The sequence below is a fragment of the Crassostrea angulata genome, chromosome 9, assembly GCF_025612915.1.
Source record: "Crassostrea angulata isolate pt1a10 chromosome 9, ASM2561291v2, whole genome shotgun sequence".
Lineage (NCBI taxonomy): Eukaryota > Metazoa > Mollusca > Bivalvia > Ostreida > Ostreidae > Magallana > Magallana angulata.
The window spans coordinates 18,027,680-18,045,044 of record NC_069119.1 but is presented as its reverse complement, the minus strand read 5'-3'; the positions used below and the strand labels follow the sequence as shown (position 1 = coordinate 18,045,044).

The 17,365-nt window shown below is 34.0% G+C and overlaps 1 protein-coding gene and 1 pseudogene across 1 annotated transcript; both read left to right on the top strand.

The window, feature by feature from the left end:
- The first annotated feature begins 4,591 nt into the window (after positions 1 to 4,591).
- On the top strand, positions 4,592 to 6,912 carry LOC128162174 (uncharacterized). The gene is made up of 8 exons (XM_052825360.1): positions 4,592 to 4,615; positions 4,720 to 4,776; positions 4,997 to 5,080; positions 5,170 to 5,274; positions 5,626 to 5,724; positions 5,976 to 6,020; positions 6,399 to 6,470; positions 6,808 to 6,912. Exons 1-8 carry the CDS (start codon positions 4,592 to 4,594, stop codon positions 6,910 to 6,912), a joined length of 591 nt encoding a protein of 196 aa, XP_052681320.1.
- A 5,738-nt stretch (positions 6,913 to 12,650) lies between these two features.
- Positions 12,651 to 16,928, top strand: LOC128162172 (uncharacterized; annotated as a pseudogene).
- Positions 16,929 to 17,365: the final 437 nt, after the last annotated feature.

Below are 17,365 nucleotides of genomic sequence, written 5' to 3'. Positions count from 1 at the left end.
TTATTTGATTATTTCGCGGCTCCTTCGCGATGTGAATATGTCTTACAGTCACTGTGTTAATCCGCAGCGGTGACTCAGCAATTCTTATCATTCAGTGGCGCTGTGCTAAACTATAAGTCACCGAATTATTAACTCTTGTCATTCTGCGTCAAACTGCATGAATTTCTTTTTTGTGCTTAATTCGTTTAGATGTTGAAGAAACAAGTGATCCTCCAAAGGGTTATTACGCCCTCGAATACACTGTTCACATGACATGATAATTTCATATTCAACATCTGTCTTGCGTTCCTTTATCATTATAATTCACACGGGTCCCGTTTCAAGCTGTGAATAGTAATTGTGTTTTCTGATTGACTTTATACTCGGGTCGCATATTTAATATGTCATTCGTTTTATCATAATCTGAAAGAAGACGATTAAAGTCTGTCACTCATTAAAGTATTTGCACGCAAGATGTGCGATTACTGAAAAGAAGTTAATGTCAATATTCAGGTGCATACCTCTCTTCATAATATAACGATAATTAAATACTAAGTGCATGCATTTAGGTGTTCTATATGTGTTGCAGGCATTCTATTTCATCAGATTTATAAATACTGCAAATCTGATCAAACCCAACCCTACCCTGTTGAAAAAGAAAACGCGGACTTCTAAATTCAGCTCAATTTTTACACAGGAACTCTTGGGTTATGCATTACTTGTTTTAAAGAACCATTTTAACAAGACTTTGGACTTGCGGTTGTACGTTTGCTATCCATCTCTTGCGTCAAAACAAGTTAAAAATGACGCGTTTTCAAGCGAAATATGCACCGATTGCGTAGTCTTAGCTCAAAAGCCAGACAAATTGTTGATTCCAAAGAGCCATGGCTGAGTGGCCAGCAATGAAATAGACAGGCCCACGTCACATTTCTGTTTGACACAACTACCCAAAGTCCAAGCTCTTGTTAAAATGGTTCTAATAACAAATGCTCTATTTTTCAGGTGCGACGTTTCTTCGCGTACATTAAACGACTGGGTGTGAAAAGTTTTATCTCAAACTTCGTACAATTCAAACTGTATTAATACAGTGCATTGGACACCGTTTCGTTTGATATTTAACCAGGAAGATAAAAAGACCATGAAAAGCACGTCGATGAGGAAGTCTGGAGTGGTTTTCAGGGTTTTTTTTATAATAAAATGTGTTACCTGTGTGCAGTGCAAGAGATCGTGTTCGTCTGATATTGCTATGTTTTATCATCTTAGATTAACCTTTGTACTCAAAATATCTTATAAAAATATATCAATCTTAGATTCTACGAAACGTCTGGCTTCCACGTAAAGTACACATACAGCTATTATTGAGTCTATCTCAGTAGGAAAGCGCTTGGCATTTTCAATGTTTCACCGGCTTGCTCGTTTTATGTGACAAAATAATATGTGATGCAAAATTGGTCTAGAAGTTTAGGATCCTAGTTTTCTTTTGGGGGTAACTCTTAATTTTTCATGCAAACAAAAATTTATCAGTCACTGGTTTGTTGGCTCTGTCCGTCCAGTTTTGAACCGAACAGACTTCCGGATCAGCGCCATCTATATAGTAATAAAAATCTCGTTCACCAGCTATTTGGAGTAGGTCGGTTAGCTGGGGATGTATTGCAAACATTTTAACAAAATAATCTCAATAATGGAATTCACATAATTATAACCCAGTACATATGTTTCAGCCTCGTCTTTTGAATCAGATCTCTAAAATTTGCCCACACCAAGAGAAGTCGATATATATGACTAAAATCCGCAATATACATGTAGGAATGTCATCATTAGCTTTAAACGTGTGGTTAACGCTTATTTTTACCAATTTTACAAACTCACAAAGATTTAGTAGCATCAGATTTTATCAGACAAAGAGTGAACACACTAACAGCTGATGCGTGATTCATTCTGTTGGAGAGTAGACTCACCCACCTCAAACTTATCTTAGATACACGTGATTTTAAACAAGATTCTCTATATATTATGTAATGCTGAAATCAGAATTTCTAATAATAATGAGAAGTAAACAGATTAGGGTTTTATTTTATTTTAACTGCTTTATTTCTGATTGAATACCTTGTCTCCGAGGTAAAGTCGGCGCCATATCTTTTTTTTCTTCCCAAATCAACCTTCAGTATCAATAGATCAAATTCAGTCAGTCTTAGAAAAGTTTTTTTGCATCTGCACATGCGAATGACAACTCATGATAACTGCTTGATTTATTTGTCCCAAAGCGTTCGACATCGTAGTTACAAAAAAGTATACAAAACTTTTAACCCCCCCCCCCCCCAAAAAAAAAAAATTAAAGAAACTATACTAGTAACACATTGATAAAATCTTTATGATGTAGTATCTATATCCCTTCCCACATGTGTTTATGTGGGTTTTTTCCTTCCCACATGGATTAATTAATTTCTTTAAGTATAACTAAATTGTATGAACTAGTACAGTACATGAACAAAACGTTTTTGATGTCTTAAGTCAGAAAATCTCTGCAAGGAAAATTTATATTTCTCTCTTTACAGCTTGTTGACAGGCGTAAATGTATTATAACTGGGGAAAATCATGACTTAGACAATTGCAAACTCTCTAGAATAATATAGGATCATTTCAAACAAATAACAGCTCAAATATCCAAATTTGAATTAAGTGTTTTTTTCTTCTTCTGAGAGATGAAGTATCGTAAATTTAAAAAAAAAAACCCACCAATATCACATTTTGTATAAAACTAGATTAATATTCCAATATTAAGATCACACACCAGTTACCTTTGATTCCCTTTTGTGTTTTAGCAATATGCTCTGGTTTACAATTTAAACATATAGATCCAATTTACTATTATCTTATCCAAACTTAAGAATAGAAAACTTTTTATGAAAAATTATAATCTATGGCAATTTAGCATGTACTGTACACATATGCAAAACCTTCCATATTTTGCGATAAAGAAAGATAACTCTTGCTGATTGAAATTGCTATTCTGAGCTAAAAGGAACCGCTTCATTATATTTTGTCATATGAATTGCCAGTGTGTGTAACTTGATATTATTTTCATATACATTTTATGCTGCGATGGTAGATATCTGCTTTTTCAATTCATTATGTCTAGTTTCCGTAATAATTTGATAATTTAAGACACATTAACAATTTTCGAAATTTGTTTCATTCAGACTTTTGAATGTACTGATATCAAATGATGAAATATATGGTAAAATTAATAGCAGAGGGGCATTACATCTTAAACAGTGGATGATCAGGCCCTTAAATTATAATTTTGACAATTCATTGTAAAGTTTCATTGTAAAATCAAAATTACACGTGTACCACACATGCGCGGATTAAGAATTTTTGCCCCACTGGAGGTCCGAGAAATAATTTGCTTTGCCCAAGGGGGAGGGGGTACATATATCATATCTTCGTGTTTTTTCCGGTAATTAAATCATTTTTAAGTTTACAGGAAAAGCCCCCTCCTTCAAGTAATCCACCTATTACAAGTGAAGGACAAACAGTTGATACGTTGTTTAAAGCGATGACTGCAGAGGACAACAAACTTCCGGGCCCCGGGCCCCGGACCAAAGCACGCAATCTAATCAACTGGGTGTACAGTACGTCTTCAAATTGTCCTTATTCGAGTCTGTACAAATGTCTAAGCTTGCGCTTCAAAAATCTTTAAATTTAAAAATATTATTGGAAGAATTTCTTGGACATAAATACCTTTAAGGAAACGAACTTCGATCTCTCGAAAAGAAAGACAACTCAAATTATAAAAGTTCTGATGAAGCAAAAACCATTGGACATGGTATTCTACAGTGGGACTGACACAGACCACAATTATTTTTCCCTTTTATTCCTTTATAGAACAAAAACTCATATAAAAAAATTCCAATGGCTCAAATCTATTCAAATATGGCATAATAACAGACAAACATTTGTCCAGCAACAGGAAAATCAATCGAGAGGGGGCTGAAAAATGGCCCCTACAATAACCCCTACCTTGCAATATCCACTTTCACTTCGGAATATTTATAAACATTGGCCTCTTAACACCCTTCCTATTGCGCCTTTAAAGATTGATTTTACCAATTTTTTACAGCTAGTATTTTTTTTTTCAAACTTTCTTCTTTCCATCCATGCCCTAAAAGGAACCAAATTCGCCCATTAAGCGCCCCTCGGAATTTTTTAATAAAAAACCCTTACATTTTTAGAATGGAACTACTTGCGTGATAGTGGTATGTGACCAGTGTACAGAATACTAGTAAATTAAATTAATAATCAACAGGATCTCAATTTTTAAAACTTGTATAATTCCTTAAAAACGTCAAATGTGGATCCGCTCCAGCTACAAATCTCCAGATGCGTGTTCTTCAAAATAATTTCCCTTTCCACTGAAGCGCAACGTAAAATGCCCAATCGGAGACTTGACGGAAAAGGCCGAGCGATGTTCCGATTGGTACATGTAATATGCCATCTCGCGAGAAACTTTTGACGTAGTTATTTTATTGTGACGTCATCAGTATTGTTAATCATCTAATCATCAAGAGAGTATAGTAACAGTGTTTGTTGCAAAGAACGTTTTAGCGATATGGACAAGACCGACATTACAGAGGTAACCGTATAATTTTTAGTCTGAAACATCATTGTCTTACTTATATATGTTCCAATTTTTATCTCATGATACCAGAAACTAACGAAATATCATAATTTTGTAAGGAGATCATGGAAAAACCACAAGAAATTATGCAATGGTTCCCGCCTACCAACCTAAAGGTATGGTAAAAAAAATTCATTACATAAAACATTTACTTCTTAAAAATTTACAACCTTCTAGCACCAATTACCGTATTTAAGCTGCTTGCTCTATTGTTATTTTAGATCTGATATTGCATATTATATGTCGTTCCTATGACCCACATACAACTAATTCAAATCATCAACTAAATTTACACCATCTTAATTTTTAAAAAAAATATACTGGATTCGTTGGCAGGAACTGGACGTTTGTGTACGTTTTGCTTCTCAGGAAGACTTCGGGAATCTCCGTCAACTAGCGACTGATTATTCTCAGTATCAGGTTAGAATCTCTCTCTCTCTCTCTCTCTCTCTCTCTCTCTCTCTCTCTGAGATAGCCATTTCTTTTTTTACAATACCATGCATTTACAGGAGCTTTATAGCTACACAGTTTTAAGATACCGAAAAGACTATGAGGCCCAGCGAGCACTGCGAATTAGGACGATTCATGCATTCTTCCACCGCCATAAAATTACAGTATATGTGGATTTTATTTCAAAATACCTGAAAAATTTAAATTATTGAATCTTTATTATCTCTGAAAATTTCGTTGTCGTCATGGAATTATTAAAATTCGTGGTGTCTCAATTTTTGTGCTCTTCGTGGGTAGTCTTACCCAACTAATTTACATCCTCAAAGGAAACTAAGAATTACAGTTATCTCTTTTTCTAAAACTGAAAACCGATGCATCCACGAAATTACATCCCCATGAATAAGCAAAAAACCCCACGAACCCACGAAAATTGCCCCCCCCCCCCCCCGAACTTAATGATAGGTCCAAGTTTTTTCTTATTAGGTTATTATGATAATTGCTTTGTATGTAAACAGGTGGCTGGCGCGGAAAACATGGGCCGAGAGGAGCTTGAAATGAAATATCAGCTGGCAAAGCTATTCATGTATAGGAGACTTGTACAAGAAAGATTTATGGTAAGCTTTGGCAATTACTTTCCTTTCGAAAACTATGCTTTAAAGCAAAGTTTTCAAATTTTGCATTTCAGTATTTTTAATTAATTTTTTTTTAAAGCCATTCTACATATGTATATAATTTTCAAAAAAACAACTAACAAACAATACACATGTAAGAAATAATGTAAACAAAAACAACTTGTGATAAGTATCACTCCATACAAAATTAAAACTAATCAAGTTGATTAGAACAACTTTATTTTTAATTCTAGGCCATGAAAAGGGAAGAAGGGAAGTCAACATGTATCATTACAGAGGTAAATAGGCATGCGCAGAAAGATTGATGTATATCTGTATCAACTTTTTCTACTTACGAAGCATGTGCGGATCTGGGGGGGGGGGGGGGTGTTCCAACTAATTCAAATTTCTTTAAATTTAGATTACAAAATTATCAAAAATATGCATTAGACCCCTCCTGGCAAACTCAAATAACTGTCAGAACCCCATCCTGGAAAAATGTTATGGATCAGCGCATCCGAAGGTTTAATAGCCACATCAACTTTTTTGGAATATGATAAATATACATGAATTTTTTTCCAAAAACAAACTCTGCTTGAGAATTACAGCGTATACAATGTATAAAAATAAGACCACTGGCATGTTTTTTTATGTATCGTTTATAATTTCCCCCACAGATTACAGATGACCAGGATACCCCGTGGTATTATCGGCTAATTCCGTGCTGCGCAGGTACCCAGAAACCAAAGGTATTAACTGACTTATAAGTATCGTCTTTTCGATTTTATACATTCAATTTGTTTTCTTTTATTTAAAATATACCATAGAACCTGTGTGCATGAATTTACCGCTACTTGAATAATTTATTATACACAAAACCACACAAATCAAAAATATCAAGGACACAAATAATACATAATTATATTGCCTGCTTTAAGATAATTCCATCTCTTCCATGACAAGCTTTTAGGCCTACGAATCAGTTATTGTTAGCAAAACAGTTTTTCACTTTAGTTTTAAGGTTCATAATTGACATTATTAAAAAATAAGAGTATGTTAGATATACTTCCTACTTTTTATCGTCAGGTAAAGAAACAAAAAAGAAAGAAAAAAAGCACTGGAGGATCCAGACTGTTTGGAAGAATTCGAAAATTCTTCTGCCGACGCTCTCAGAAATTAAATGAAAATTGAAAAGGATTTAAATTTGAAAATGTTATATACGTATATTTTAAAATTATAAGAACAAAGAAGCTGTAGATAACGAATGTTTAGAACAACATATTTCTATCAAAGTATAGTTTAATTTGTTTGATTGTGTGACCTGTTTCTCTCTCTCTCTCTCTCTCTCTCTCTCTCTCTCTCTCTCTCTCTCTCTCTCTCGATCGATCGAGAGAGAGAGAGAGAGGGAAAGAGAGAGAGAGAGAGAGTACATTATGTAAGTACACTAAATACTACTACATGCCCAAAACTATGAATGCAAAAAGTGATATAGGTTTTAAAACATATTTGATTGAGAAAGAATCAACATCATTATGAGCAGTATGCTTGCTGATTATCCAGAGTTATCGATCATACCTCACAAAGTATCCTAGCCATGCTAGCGCTGATCCAGAAAATTTTTCCAGTGCGTCTCAGAAGGTACAATTTGGTTCTCTAGGCCGATGGGTGGTCCGCGACCTATTTTCCGGAATCTATGTTAAGTTCATATATTTGAAATTTTTTGGCAGAAGAGGTAGTCCGGACTCCCCCCCACCCCTCCCCTGATCGGCGCAAGACCTGTATCTTGTAAACCTTTGAATATTGATAACATTATTACACACCCTCTGATTAGACTAAATTCAGCCTTCAGCTCACTTCGATCATTGTGAAGTAATTCTGCATGATGATAGTTAAAATTCCTATTCATAATTTCCGAGGCATTTCTGATTATGATGAATGTGCACATATATGTATATGGAATTTTATTTTTGTATATCATAGTATTCATTACATAGAGAAGTTTCTTTATTCTGAACGATCCCATTAATAGAAAAATGAGACTACCTATATACTGTATAAAAAATTGACCATACTCGAAATCTGTTTGCTCAAATGAAACAAAAATTCATGTGGTCCAGCGATTCAGCAACGGGCTAAATCCGTATGCATGCATTGTCTGTGACATAGTCAATTTGTCAAATCCTTCAAAAACGGCGTTTTCTTTTTTCATTTGTTCGCATACTTGAGACAAAGTTAGGTCATCGATGTCCGCCTGGAAGACATCGAACGCAGAAAAATTGCCATCGTCCATTTCATCCTGCATCGCGCAATTAAAATGAAAATAGCGCGAATTCAGTCCGTGCTAATTTGGGTGGAGCTAAAACAATGGGTCAAGTGACCAATGATTGACATGAATCAAGTTCCTTATTGAACAATTATATTTTGGGTATCACGTGATATTCTGATAGCTAACGCGAACTGGTCACCATCCATCAGAATATCTCGTGATACCCAAAATAATTGTTCAATAACTGTAACTAGAAAGTCAGTTTTAACATGCACATGATTTAACATTTACAGTATTTATCTACCGGTACATGTACTTTGTTGTTCATTAGTTAAACAGATTCTTAAACGTATCTAAGAGAAATGACTAATCGTAGAAATCAATTATGAAAATGTTCAAATGAAACGCCAATTATTATTCCCTTTCCCGAGGCTGAGTAAGATATTATGGTGAAATGTTAAAATTCACGTAATTCAGATTACCGATAATTGTCAACGATGATTATAATATCCATAAAAACGAGAGAATTTGTAAACTATCTTCATTATCACAGATTAAGGAAGAGTTTCATTTTATTATAATCCGTCCATTTTACAAATACGGAAGAAACATATATCATGATATATGTAAAACAAAATATTATTATAAAAAGTCCTCTGTCTTTAAACTTGTTCAATTACTCTCGACAAAGAATATCAATGAATTGTGTAATTTGGACAAATACCTTTATAAATGCTCAAAATTAAGATAGAAATATATTGTTTTTGTTTTGAGAATATACTCTTCATTATCCTGTTTACTTTTATATCAATTTAAAAATCTTCATTTTTTCATTGTCATACATGCAGTAGTACCTGTTTTAAGCAGCCACTTGTGGGACAATGACAGACTGGCCGTTTAAGACAGGTGACCTCTTATTCCAGGTTTCAAATTGATGAAGAAAAAAACCCACCGAGTTTATTTTGGCTCTATTGCACGGATTTATTAATAGCAACTGTAATGGCGGCGTTTACGGAGATGGTGAATGCACAGCTCGGATTGCAGAATAAACAGGCACGTAGCATCGGGGGGGGGGGGGGGGGGGGGCAGGGGGGGCTTGGTCCCCCCACTTTTTCTCGCAGCAAGAAGTTTTTTAAAATTTACATATAAAAATTTGAACTTTGATCGAGTTGCCCCCCCCCCCCCCCCCACTTTTTGGGAAGTATGTAAAAAATAGATAAGAGAATAAGGAAATGAGAAGTGAAATTGAAGTTACATACTACGTCAGCTCCCCCCCCCTTCCCCCCCCCCCCCCCCCACGGATTAGGATTCTGAAGATTGTGGGAAACTTTACATTTTCCTTTTTTTTTTTTTTTTTTTGCTTGTCAAGAATTTTTGGATGAGTCTGCCCCCCCCCCCCCCCCCCCACTTTCAAAAACGATGCTACGTGCCTGAATTAAACAGTTTATATAAATTTTAAATGGCCGTTTTTATTTAATTTATCTATCAAGGGATTAAGAGCAAAACATTTTCTGCTAAATACGCCCAAATAAGAACTGTCAATCGATTAAATGCGGTAAACAATTAGAAGTAGCGTTTCCGTACAAAGGCTTTGTACTGAACTACGATAGCCAATGTTTAACCTCTAAAAAATTTAAAATCCCATTGGGTGTATAATAACCATCCCTTTTATTCTCTCAAAAGAATTTTCTATAAAAAATGTGGGTATTATCGGCAAATTGCTGTACATGCTGAGCGCAAGACTGGCCATTTAATGACGTGCTATGTTTAAGCCGATAAAAATGTGACATTTTAGTCCAAGGGAAAACAAAAGTACATGTAGATTAGTTAACAACACAAAACAGTGTTATAATCAATTATCTGTCAAAAGTCAAAACTGTCAAAGTTTTGCTTCTTTCAATACGAGGTTACATGTCAGAGTCAGCAGTCATGTGACAAACGTGTCCGTAACAGCAGATGGGACTGTATGTACACGGCATTCAGCACTGCTAGGTACGCTCTTACGTCCACCGCAGACTGATAGTAGATTGTGATTTTAAAGAAATGTCAACACATGTACACTTATCTTATGTGCATGTGTTAAACCTAATTAAGAGTCGTATTGGTCTTGGTAATTAACGATACAAAACAATGCAACGTCGGTGTGGACAAGGTGAGCAATCGCAACTTATCGGGCCTTTTCGACAGGCTCGGAAAAACACCTCGAATGTATTACCTAGGCGTCCTTGACATTCGAGGTGTTTTCTGTTTTTATAAAACTTGACAGAGATGGGGTCAATAACTTTGAAAAGTAATTAATTTCTTTCAAATACATTGACAATTTTATCAATTACTTGCAATTACAATTACATTGATTTTTAAAAATGTAATTAATTACTCTCAATTACTTTGGTAATTGTAATTAATTACATTTCAATTACTTTAGTGTTATTTTTTTAAATCTTGAGAACATATACATATATTAACGACATTAAGATATACAGGGTTTTATGTACGGTTATTTTTTTTAAAGGTTATATAGTTCAGTTCAGATCAGATTTCTTGAAAATTTTCTTTAACATTAAATTCATTAAGTACAATTGAGTTCATTTTTGGTTCTGAATAATATTTTCTCTATAGTGAATTAATTTTTATTCACATATTAAAACTATGTTTATTGAGAAAGTACAACTTTTGGCAGTACAGCATATCAGTATATAAATAATAATTGCTATAATTCACAAGAATGAGATATTTTGATTCCCTTGAGTCAAAAATAAGTTCAGGTCAGTCTAAAACCAATTGGGGTTCTTGGGTATTGGAGGAGTTCACACCTCCGCAAAATTATATCTTTACCTAATGCTCTGGGCAGTGTTTCATACTGTATAAACATATGAAACATTATGGGACATTCAATTATTGTATAAACAAAAGTCCATGCCAAACATGTATAAAATCTATTTATCATTATAAGACACCTTTATTATATCTTGGAGAAAAGTAATTGAGATGTATTTGAAAAGTAATTGAAAATACACAATATTTTTGGAATGTATTTAAATACATTCAATCACTTGTAATTGAAGACAGACTCAATTACCAATTACTTTCAAAAATTACTTTAAAAATGTTATTAATTACACTCAATTACAAATACTTTTTTCAATTACCCCATCCCTGAAACTTGATATAAATACAACACATTTTACGATCTGTTGAGATGTAAGCTAGACTTCAATAAAGTAAATGATATACCCTAAAATATAACACAGAGGCGACTTATAAGGCTTATAAGACTGTCTAGCTGATACTTATTTCAATGGGAAGCAACTCCATTTTGTATAAATTTTTACGTCCAGTAATGTTAGAATGAATCCACCCGATCAAGTCACCTGGTGTTACATTACGAGGAATCAACAAGTTTGGGACAATAAATGTAAGATCCTGCTACACTTTTTGACAAATTTCCAAGTGATTCTTTTTTATGGGACATTTAATTTTTGTATCAATTAGCCCATGAGCGTGGCAAAACCGTTACATTTTGGATCAGAGAAATGGAAACGCACATGTCAGAATCAAGAGAGGTATTTTAATTTTGAATTGAACATTTCTCTTAATAGCCATCAGCAATATCTTTATTATATTTTCTTTAAAATCAGTTACTTTTATGAAATATCTTGATTTTAAAGGGAATTAAAAAAAATCAACAGATTTCCTGCAATGGATCTTGGTTAACAACCGAAATGAAGGGGAAATTACAATTTTTTTCATTACAATTACCATTTGTACTAAGATTTTGTGTAGGAGCAAGGTTGTGCTTACAATTAAGTTCTGTTTCTCTCAATCTAATTAAAATTAGATCTTTGATCCGCTTCTAATAGATCGCTACACGAGAATCTGAGCCAAAGATTCCGTAGCCAATGCGCTGATTTGTGGACTGAAAAGGTCACTGGATTTGACATGTGAAAGGGGTTTCGTTAGATCTTTGTGTAGTGATATAATAGGAGCGGATCAAAGATCTAATTTTAATTAGATTGTGTTTCTCTATGATGTACTTGAATACAACAAATTAACTTTATTTCTTTTAAAGTTATTACAACGCTTTATTATTATTATTATTATTATTATTATTACAACGCTTTATTAACTGTCTTTTAGCTACATCATTTTAAGTTTTAGATATTGTTTGTTTTATGTAACCTGTTACATGACATTTAAAAGTACCCAACTAAATTTGAATGCTGATGCTGTAAATATAGGTTCTATAGATTCATTCTCTTATAATGATTAATGCTGAATTGGTCTGCTGATACAGGAAATCTCTCTCTCTCTCTCTCTCTCTCTCTCTCCAAAACTATGAATCAACTTACAGGAAAACACCAGATACCAGGAGGCCCAGCGAGCGTTGAGAACTTCAGCGATTCTAACGTTCTTCAATCGATATCGGATAACAGTATGTACATGTATATAACTTTAAATGACTTGAAAACTTATTCGTATGTATTTTTGTTCGGCTATTTGTTTTGTTTTTTTGTTTTGTCGTTAGTATGCATGGTTTATCTTAATGACATTTGTATTAATTTTTTATTTCATGCATTTTTTTAAACAAATTATTTTTCGTTAAGTGTGTGAAAAAAATTAATAATTATTTGCTGTGTAAAATCAGGTCGCAGGCTGTCTGGAAATGCCCTTGGAGGTATTAGAAGAACGACTACTAGAAGTAAGAACTATTGTATGTGTAGTTTGATCGAATTCTCTATTCTCACATAAATTCATCTGTTGAGTAATATTATCAAAACTTCTATCCGCTGCTCGCTGGGTAGTAGAAAAAAAAACCCACATACAAGTAATTCTATGCTTTGTTATAACACAACACCATCTATATGGTCACTGGTCAAATATTTAATAAATGCATGTACATTTCTTCAAATACATTTGTCAAAATATTTAATATTCATTTTGAAATTTCTCAATATTTTCAATTATTTTTTTTTATATTTTAGGAGCAGAAAAAGGAGGCAGAGAGGCTGGCCTGTTGGAAAGAAAAGGTAAAAAGATATATGTACATGCATATGTAGATGTTTGAACATTTAACATGATATATCCGCGACAGGCACGTATAGCTTCGTTTTTGAAAGGGAGAGGGAATGACACTTTTATCCGAGGATTTTTGACAAGCTACTGTAAAAGAAAGAATCTGCAAGTCTTCAAAATCCTTATCCGTGGGGATGGAAGGGGGAATTTGTGCAGTATCTAAAACTTCTATTTTAGGCTTTAATCTATCATTATACCTATATATTTTTCCTCCCTCTTAAAAGTGGCCGGGGGGGGGATGGACTTAATTCTCTAACGTTCAGTTTTCTGTATGTTAATTTAAGAAAAATAGTGCTCCCTCCACCGATGCAACATGTCTGCGTGAAAACATAAACACTGTAGTAGCATCATATAGTGAATTTTATAATGACTTTGGATTTTACTGAAAAAATATTATTGTTTTTTATTGAAATAAAATAAACGAGTATTTTAACATATTACTTTTTTTCAATAAAAAAGAAATATTCGCTCCCGTTTCATTTTTGTCCTCGTTGTCAGCTTTCAGACAGCAGGAGAATTCTTAGGTTTTAAAATATCTTTCTTTTAACACAACTGTGTCTGGGCGAATTCAAGACAGAGTGAAACCGTTTGTAAGTGTAGAAGGGCGAAAGTAACCTTGTATAACATGATATGCCCAATGTCTAGCTTTATATTCTATTATCTTCCAATAGAAAACGGGTAACCAAAACCAGAATACCCCGTGGTACTACCGGATTATACCGTGCTGCGGCAGTACCCCAAGACCAAAGGAATATACATGTATATATTTGTTGCCTATAAGCATTGTCCTTTTGATTATAAATAAAAAAAATGCAAGTTCAATATCTGCTCTTCTTTTTTCTCGCCAGGTTATGAAAATGAAGAAGAAGGGAAAGATTGGTAGACTCTTTAGAAGAAATCAGAAGCTGTTCAACAAAAATTCTTAAAAGACATGAATATTTTAATTTTTTTTACTTGCTAATTGTATTTATTCAGAGAGAGAGAGAGAGAGAGAGAGAGAGAGAGAGACTTACGTGGGCAAGAGTGGGTGAGAGAGAGAGGGACATACAGTGAGGGGTGGGTGGGATAGAGTTTGTTTATAAGACAAGAGGAGATGTGTGTGTGTGTGTGAGAGAGAGAGAGAGTTGGACACGGATGTGTGTGAGAGAGAGGGATAGAGAGTGTTGGGCGAAAAGAGGAGAGGGAGAGAGTGTAAAGGGCGCAAGGGGTGAGAGTAAGACATAGCGAATACGATTTCTATTTCCCTATAAAACTTGCAATATATTGTTTCACTTGCATTCGTGTTTTATCAAGATTAAACAAATTGACAAGCGAAATACTTATAATTAATCAGGTGACTCTAGATCTATGAAAACGTTTGAACGTCGAAATGAAAGCCAGCGGCGTAGCTAGGGACAGAATACTTGTTAGCATAGATCTGTGGGCAGCCCGCAGAAGCTGAGCATATTTTTCTATTACGTTGACAATATTTTTAATCTACAGTGGATCGATGTTCCTCCCTGATATTATTTGCTTGTGGTTTGAATAATAAATTTTTAGCAAATGTGGAATTTTATCTTCTTTTTTTTTTTTTTTGACTTTTCATCAAATTGAATGTAACTTCGTTACTGCAAATGAAATATAAGAGAAAATGTGATGATTGATTTCATATTTTGAATGTGTATTTTACGATTTGTTTTAAATGAAAGAAAGAATTATTAAACATTAAACTTAAATATAGCCGTCCTCTGTTATGACTCTAGCTACCCAACAGCCCCACCTCCAAAGATTTTGCGTGCACTTAAAGAAACAATGATTCGATATTCAGCTATTTCTATATTCCATGTCAATAAAAATTTTCTTAGTAAAATGATGTTCACAAGGATCTTTTAAGAACTTGTATAAATCCTTAGAAACGTAAAATGTGGATCCGCTCAAACTGACAAATCTCCTGATGCGCGTCCTTCGAAATAATTTCCCTCTCTGAAACGTAACATAACACGCCATCTAGCGAGAGACGAATTACGTATTTATACTATTGTGACGTCATCAGTATTGTTGATCATTTTTTCATAAAATAATTACAGGAGCACTATAGCTACACAATGTTAAGATACGGAAACGACTCTGAGGCCCAGCGAGCACTGCGAATTAGGACGATACACACATTCTTTCACAGCCATAAAATCACAGTATATATGGATTTTATTTCAAAATACCAGAAAAAATTATTGAATCTTTATTATCACTGAAGATTTCGTTGTCGTCGTGGAATTATTAGAATTCGTAGTGTCTCAATTTTTGTGCTCTTCGTGGGTAGATTTACCCAACTAATTTACATCCTCAAAGGAAACTAAGTATTAGAGTTATCTCTCTTTCTAAAACTGAAAATGGATGCATCCACGAAAGTACATCCTCACGGATAAGCAAACAAACCCACGAATTCAAAGATTCCGCGGTAATGTATATGTTCAAGTTTTTCCTATTAGGTTATTATGATAATTGCTTTGTATGTAAACAGGTGGCTGGCGCTGAAAACATGAGCCTTGAGGAGCTTGAAATGAAATATCAGCTGGCAAAGCTATTCATGTATAGGAGACTTGTACAAGAAAGATTCATGGTAACCTTTGACATTTTCTTTCCTTCCGAAAACTATGCTTTAAAGCAAGGTTTTCAAATTTTGGGGCACTTTGCATGTCAGTAATTTTACTTGAATTTTTTTAAAAGCCATTCAATATAATTTTAAAAAAAACAAGTTACAAACAATACACATGTAAGAAATAATAAAAAAAACAAATTGTAATCAAACAAACCAAAAATAATTAAGCTGAGTACTCATCACTCTATACAACACCGAACCTTTTCAAGTTGAGTAGAACAGCTTTATTTTTAATTCTAGGCAATGGAAAGGAAAGAAGGGAAGTCAACATGTATCATTACAGAGGTAAATAAGCATGCGCAGAAAGATTGATGTATTTTCTACTTACGAAGCACATGCAGATCGTGGTTTGGGGGGGGGGGGTGGGGGGTCCAGACCCCCAAGACCCCACCCCCCCCCCCCCTGTAAATTCAAATTTCTTTAAATTTAATAAAGAGATAATAAATTTGTATAATAACATAATAACCTCTTTACATTACAAAATTATCAAAAATATGCCTCAGGCCTCTCCTGGCAAACTATCGGAACCCCCATCCCGGAAAAATTTTCTGGATCAGCGCATGCGAAGGTTTTAATAGCATCATCAAATGTTTTGTTATATGAAAAAGTTTTCACTGTTAGTGATAAATACATTAATTTTTTCAAAGAACAATCTGTGCCTGAGAAATACGGCTTATACAATGTATAAAAATAAGACCATTGACAATCTTTTTTTTATGTTATTGTTTAATTTCCCCCACAGATTACAGATGACCAGGATACCCCGTGGTATTATCGGCTAATTCCGCGCTGCGCAGGTACCCAGAAACCAAAGGTATTAACTGACTTATAAGTATCGTCTTTTCGATTTTACACATTCAATTCGATTTCTTTTATTCAAAATATAGCATAGAACCCGTGTACATGAATTTACTGTTTCTTGAATAATATACTACACACAAAAGCACACAAGACAAAAATATCAAGGATACAAAAAATATATAAGTATATCGCCTGCTTTAAGATAATTCCATCTCTTCCATAACAAGCTTTTACGAATCAGATGTTGTAAGCAAAGACAGTTTTTCACTTTAGTTTTAAGGTTCATGATTAACATTATAAAAAATAAGAGTATGTTAAATATATTTTCTTCTTTTTCTCGCCAGGTAAAGAAACCAAAAAGAAAGAAAAAAAAGCACAGGAGGATCTGGACTGTTCTCAAGAAGTCGGAAATTCTTCTGCCGACGCTGAGCTCTCAGAAATAAAATGAAAATTGAAAAGGATTTAAATTTGAAAATGTTATATACATGTATTTTAAGATTATAATAACAAAGAAGCTGTAGATAACGAAAGTTTAAAACAACGTTTTTCCATTAAAGTATTGTTTAATTTGTTTGATTGTGTGTCCTGTTTTTCTCCACAGAGAGAGAGAGAGAGAGAGAGAGAGAGAGAGAGTACACTGAATACTAATACATGCCCAAAATTATGAATGTAAAAAGTGATATAGGTTTTAAACCTATATAATACCGATGAAAAAAAAGGGGGGGGGGGCTATGTAGTGAAAAGCATGTAAGTCAAAAACAATTCCTTTAATGTATGCAAAAGGACAATGTATGCATACACATTTGATTGAGAAAGAATCAACAGCATTATTAGCATGCATTATGAGGAGTATGCTTGCTGATTAT

What these genes read in the sequence shown, in the direction of transcription:
- LOC128162174 (XM_052825360.1), top strand. Translation starts at nt 4,592, where the DNA reads ATGGACAAGACCGACATTACAGAG. An exon ending in TTGTACAAGAAAGATTTATG is followed by an intron (nt 5,725 to 5,975) that starts GTAAGCTTTGGC and finishes TTTTAATTCTAG; the next exon opens with GCCATGAAAAGGGAAGAAGG. An exon ending in CAACATGTATCATTACAGAG is followed by an intron (nt 6,021 to 6,398) that starts GTAAATAGGCAT and finishes TTTCCCCCACAG; the next exon opens with ATTACAGATGACCAGGATAC.